A 5,663-nucleotide genomic window follows, 5' to 3' on the forward strand; every position below is an offset into this window, starting at 1 on the left:
CAAAAACCAAAAACAAAACACGGACATGGAACCATATGTAGTAACAGTGAAGTGTGTGTGTGCGCGTGCACATGTGCGTGTGTACACATGCATATGTGTATGTGTGTGTGTGTGTGTGTGTGTGTGTACACATGCATATGTGTGTGTGTGTGTGTGTGGGTGTGTGCACGCATTTGCAGTTTGCTTGGGTTACTGCCTGCAGTTGTAGCTGCGACAGAACTGATCTAAATATAGTGAGTTCTGCATCCCACTGGAGTGTCTAGCTTTTAGGGTATCTTTGCTTTCCTGATCTCTCTTCACTGCACCTGGTACCGCACCGCTCTGCTGAGCCCTGCACAACCTCTCTGAGTCTGAGAGCCAAATTCACTCCTGCTAAATTTATAACCCACAGTCACTCACTTCCATTAGATTCAACCAGCAGCGCTCGGGGACCTTTTAACTTCATTATTTTATACTTGCCTGGGGGTAATTAATCTCAGATTGAGTTTTGTGGCGTTTCAATTCGACTGGAGTCCACAGCGAACTGCAGTGTGTACTCATTTTAGAAGAGGGTTAAAACTTTGAAATTCATGTCATCTCTGTTTACAGTTACAGATAACTGACAGGCTTCACCAGACCAACCTCCAGGTATGACTGTGTGTACCAGCAGTCACACGCCTGAGCAGAAACCTTCAGGTGAAGTGTTTTACTCAGGGGTACACGCGCAGTGATCTGGGGTGCTACGATCCACCAGTTACGAGGTCAAACCCCATCCCACTAAACCCATTCCACCCATCCCAGCTCACGAACAGCTTCATCATCCCCGGTCTTCAAACACAGGGCTGCTGTCATCAGTGTGGGTCAGTTTCTCTAAATGGCTACAGACTCTGATGTAAACAACCTGGACTCTGTCAACCACTTCAGCTGGAACACAACAAGCAAATGACTATAATAAAAAAAAGGTTGATGTCTGTCAAAGCAATTTTTAGTTCAATAGTGCCAAAATTACAAACGCATAATAGATTTATGCATTTAAAATCATAAATAGGTTTATTACCTGCAAACGCACACACACACACGCACGCACACACACACGCACACACACACACACACACACACACGCACAGACACACACACACACGCACACACAGACTTCGAATCAAAAGAAGAGCCATACAAAACATGTACAGAAAACACTATTAAACAGATAATACAGGGAGTGTGAATGTGGACAAACACAGCTTATTAAGCGATGATGATGATTATTGATCTGTTTCCACACTGTGCAGTAACTCCCATAATGGAACCACCTCCAAAACCACTCACAGGGTCACCATGTTCCTTTAAATACAGAGAGTGCGTCTGAGTCTGAGAGGGAATATCAATCATGAGGTACAGGTTTAAGGTTAGTGCCACAGACAACAACAATGACAGATTTTTTTTCTCTCTCTCTGTCTCACTAAAGCATTTAGTGTAGGTCCAGACAAGGCCTGGTCACCAAGCTGCATGTCTGACCACTGCATCTCCAGTCGAAACCAGACACAGTCACCTACAAGACAACACAACCACAGTCTCCTAGAACAAATGTCACAGTCATCAGTACTGATAGCCACCTTTCCTCTCTCTCTCTCTCTCTCCTTCAAATTGAGGAATCTAATATTGTCAGAGTGACAGGAGGTCATGACCAAATATTACCTTACAGGAATCTCACTGGGTATCCTACACAACCAGGTGAGCAGGTAACTACCTACTATTAGCAGACACTGATTTACAGATAAAGAAACAAACCCTGACTGCACAATGATCACTAGATGCCCTTAACATGCCTGTAACTGAGACGATGAATGGTAATGGTGATTCCTTAATTAAGTTTCTGAGTCATTCTGCGGTCTCAGTATTCATTTCATCTAACCTCACCATGCTTATTACATAATTGAGCGTGAATAAAAACCGAAACCACGGCACAGTCATCAGTGATACATTCAAAATGGGAAACAGTCAAAGAGAGCAATTTCACCTTGTTAAAATGCTTATGCTCCACATTCCATTCACCAAATTACAACACCTCAAGGAAAGAAAATTTAAGTAAATGACTAAATTTCACGTGTAGCCACCTTCTGCAGTACCTCTGTAAAACTTCACCAGACATACAAAAAAAGAAGCCTTAAAAAGACAGTGACCACAACAAATCAACCGTCTGACATACCATATCCCTCTCAGTGAGAGAGACGACTCAGTGAGAGAAAGGAACCGTAAAGCCAGATACACTTTCAGTGTCATCCACTCCAATGTCTGTGTACCTGTTTGACACACACTCGCTGTTAAAATATTAGGCTTTAGAAAATATGAAGGCTAAATTATAAGTTTAGTATAGAGGAAAGGGCTTACTTGTTTAATGTCAGATCCAGAACGAATGTGGAACCAAAGGCGTCTAACTGAAACGTGGCTTGGGACAGATGGACCGCCTGGATGAGGGAATGAAAGAGAGAGCAGTCAGTGCTCCAGCATAGGGATGGGAAACATGACCATCCATGTAACGGGAAAAGGTTCCCCTCTCAGCTCACACCGGAACACTAAAGTATATATTTCATGACCTTTGGCCGGGTAACAAAAACACAAACAACAACAACAAAAAAATCAAGCTGAGTTTTACTTTGAGACAAAAGGAGAGATATCTGACAAGTCACTGAGGGAAAGCAGCACTGATTTTCAACCCCAAACATCCACAGTACTGACCAACATACGGATGCAGATCTTTACCATCGTGTGGGTCGTTCTGTGCCTATGCAGTGTGTGGATTTTGAACTGTGTTACATCCGTACGCACACAGTGCCGAAGCAGAACAGGCTTTACCTGACTGTCAGAGCTCTGGGTCTTTGCGTGAGTGTCCAGGTCATGGTAGGTGCTCTCTGAGCTTTCGTTCAGGTAGTAAATGAGACGAGAGGGGTAAGCTATAGCGCGCTGGACATGCCGGGGTCTCACACCGTCCCAACCTGCCTCTGCAGTCGCCTGACGCTCCCGCAGCAATGACACCATGTCCCTGTGACTCTCATTCTCCACTCCTTTAACAGGACACACGCAAACACACACACACACAGACAGAGAGATGTTCTCACACTCTGCTCAAATCTACAGCTTCGCTATAGCTGACAAAATTCACATTTTAAGTTCACAACACTTTAACTGTCTCTGCAAGGTGTTAAATGCCAAAGACATTAAACAATCACAGACATACACAAATCACAAAGACATTTAATGCAGTAGTGCCTATCTATTAATGTGCAAGAGTACATTAAAAGAAGACAGAGCAAACTAGTAAATTATGCATTGTGTTTAATGCCGTCTTAATCAATATCTGTGAAAAAAAGCGTTGTAAGCATTAACACATCCTTATAAGAGAGCTAGCTGTTAAAGCGTTCCAGTAAAGAGGGTCACAGAAAGTCAGTTCTCTACATTAGTAAACTGTTCCTGCCACGGTGCAGTGTCCTGTCTCGTGGGCTTAACAAAAGATGCCCCTGTAGTTAAGTGTCGGTTCCGTCCTCGACAGTTAGGACACTTTGCACCCTCACACTTGTCCTCACCGATGGACATCCTTCATTACCAAAAAGCTCAGCCTAGGACTACTAAACAAAGACATGAGACGTGTGTCATAATGCGACAATCACAGTTTGTAACAATAACTTATCAGACTTGGTGAAAAAATAAACGCTTTAGTGATTACTGAATACGTACCAACTAACGTCGACGCAACGGAGAGACGAAGCAATAAAGCAAGGGAGCCCACAAGCAAATTTGGAAAAAATATCAGATACATGATTCATAATTGATCTTTTAAATTGCGTTTCATTAACATATTAATAAAGTGTGTCGCTCACGGCCCATTGTCATTTGAGTAGCAAGTTCTTCCCGTAACCAAAACGAGAGTGGGTAGAGTCCTGCAGCCAGCCGCGGGCGGGGTAAAGTGTCGAGGCGGTGGCTAGCCTCTCCAAATCAGCGGTGCTCTTCCTGATGTGGCGACCGCGCAAGTGCTGCGCAGCATCTTAATTTCTCGCATCCTCTGCTGTTAGTCTCAGACCTCGTCTTTCTGCACGAGGTCATTGTCGAAGTCCATTTTTCGCATTCTGTCTCTGTCGTGGTAAATTAAAAAAACAAAACAAACAAAAACAAAACGTTCGATTAGTAGACCCTAATTTGATCGTCTTTGCTGTTTTCAAATGTTGTCTCAAGGACAGAAGTAGTCATTAATAAATGTTTTCTGTACAAGCTAAAGGACGGATGTTATATATTATGTTAAATAGGCATATTGCCTTATAAAAGAGAACATAAAAACCTACAGAAATAAATTACAAAAAATTAACCAACCTTTGTTTTCTCACCTATGGGCCTATGTATTTTTTTTAATCTGTTACGCAGACCACTGGAATTCCGTTTCAGTACAGTAAGCTGTCAACCAGTAGTGCATACTGCGACGTGGAAAACTACAAATAAACCTTCAGACAGACACTTTGAGCCAAAATGCAGTAATCGATAGAATAAAGAACAGACACTTTGGTGATCAATCCCAAATGCCAAACACACAAACATGCCAGACCAGTGACAGACTGTAGCAGGGCTCTCCATTTCTAGACCAGTCTCTCAAATCAGCCAGCACTGCTGAAAACGGCAAATACCCGTTTCTCAGATTAAAATAAGCCCTTGTTTATGATAATGGGGAGAACAGCAGCAGGGCATCAGCTTTCTCAGACAGGATTTGAGGAACATCGTTGTGTAGGCTCCAACTGAGTTGTGCTTCAGTGTTTTTGATAGAAATCGAGTAAGTGTTAGTTGAAGTAAGCTCACACACACACACACACACACACACACAAAATGCTCTCAGCAACCTCAAGTATCATTGCAACACAAATATATTAAATATTTATATTTGACAGAATTTGTTTAAACTTAAAAACTAAACCTTAATAATTACATAAGAGAAAAGACTAATAATCTATTATTAGGTCTATTATTCTATTATTAGGTAAACTATTTTCTCCAGTGTAATTTCACGCAGTCTCTTGTCATCTGAAGCCATTCTCTCTGCATTCTCTGATAGGTCCCTCATCACCAGCACTGCAAGTGAGTGAGATATTTGTGTTTTGAGCGTTGAGTTGGTTGATATGTGTGTGGATTTACAGTTGTGATAATAGAAATTGTGTTGGTGGACTCTTAAAAAAGATTTTGGCCCTGAAGAACAAGAGTGAAACATTCTTTATTAGACAAACAAAGGCCATGATATGCCGGTCATGTTTTGAGCCAACATAAACATATACATGGCTGTTCTAGTCATGGGGATGCAAAACGGAGGTGAACAAATTTCTTATGAAACGATAGCGTGATTAATATCTGACGGTTCAATGACACTGTCGACACTGCATCAAAACACAGCCAGTGTCTCGGAATACGGCTCCATGCTTTATGACACCTTAAATACAGAATAAAGGGAAACACCACTGTCTGTATTCATTTTGTCAGCACACACACTGGGGTCGGTCAGATTGGCACCGATTTTCCGTTAGGGGCGTTGCCTTGTCTGCATAAGTGGTTTATTTTATTGTTTTTGGGGGTTTTTGGACGTTATTGTAGGAACTGTCACCCCGTTGCTGGAAAGAGGGCTCATGATGGAGACGCGACACGCAGAAACTTGC

General features: G+C 42.3%; 1 protein-coding gene across 1 annotated transcript in view; it reads right to left on the reverse strand.

Moving 5' to 3' along the window:
• Positions 1–3,570, reverse strand: part of adam23b (ADAM metallopeptidase domain 23b) — a 29,788-nt gene extending 26,218 nt beyond the window's left edge. Inside the window, exons 1-3 of the mRNA XM_030786529.1 lie at positions 3,543–3,570; positions 2,833–3,041; positions 2,368–2,444 (exon numbers count right to left, since the gene is read on the reverse strand). Of these exons, the coding sequence (XP_030642389.1) occupies positions 2,368–2,444; positions 2,833–3,041; positions 3,543–3,570 (314 nt within the window). The remainder of the gene's footprint in view (positions 1–2,367; positions 2,445–2,832; positions 3,042–3,542) is intronic.
• Positions 3,571–5,663: the final 2,093 nt, after the last annotated feature.

This window comes from Chanos chanos, chromosome 10 (assembly GCF_902362185.1).
Source record: "Chanos chanos chromosome 10, fChaCha1.1, whole genome shotgun sequence".
NCBI lineage: Eukaryota > Metazoa > Chordata > Actinopteri > Gonorynchiformes > Chanidae > Chanos > Chanos chanos.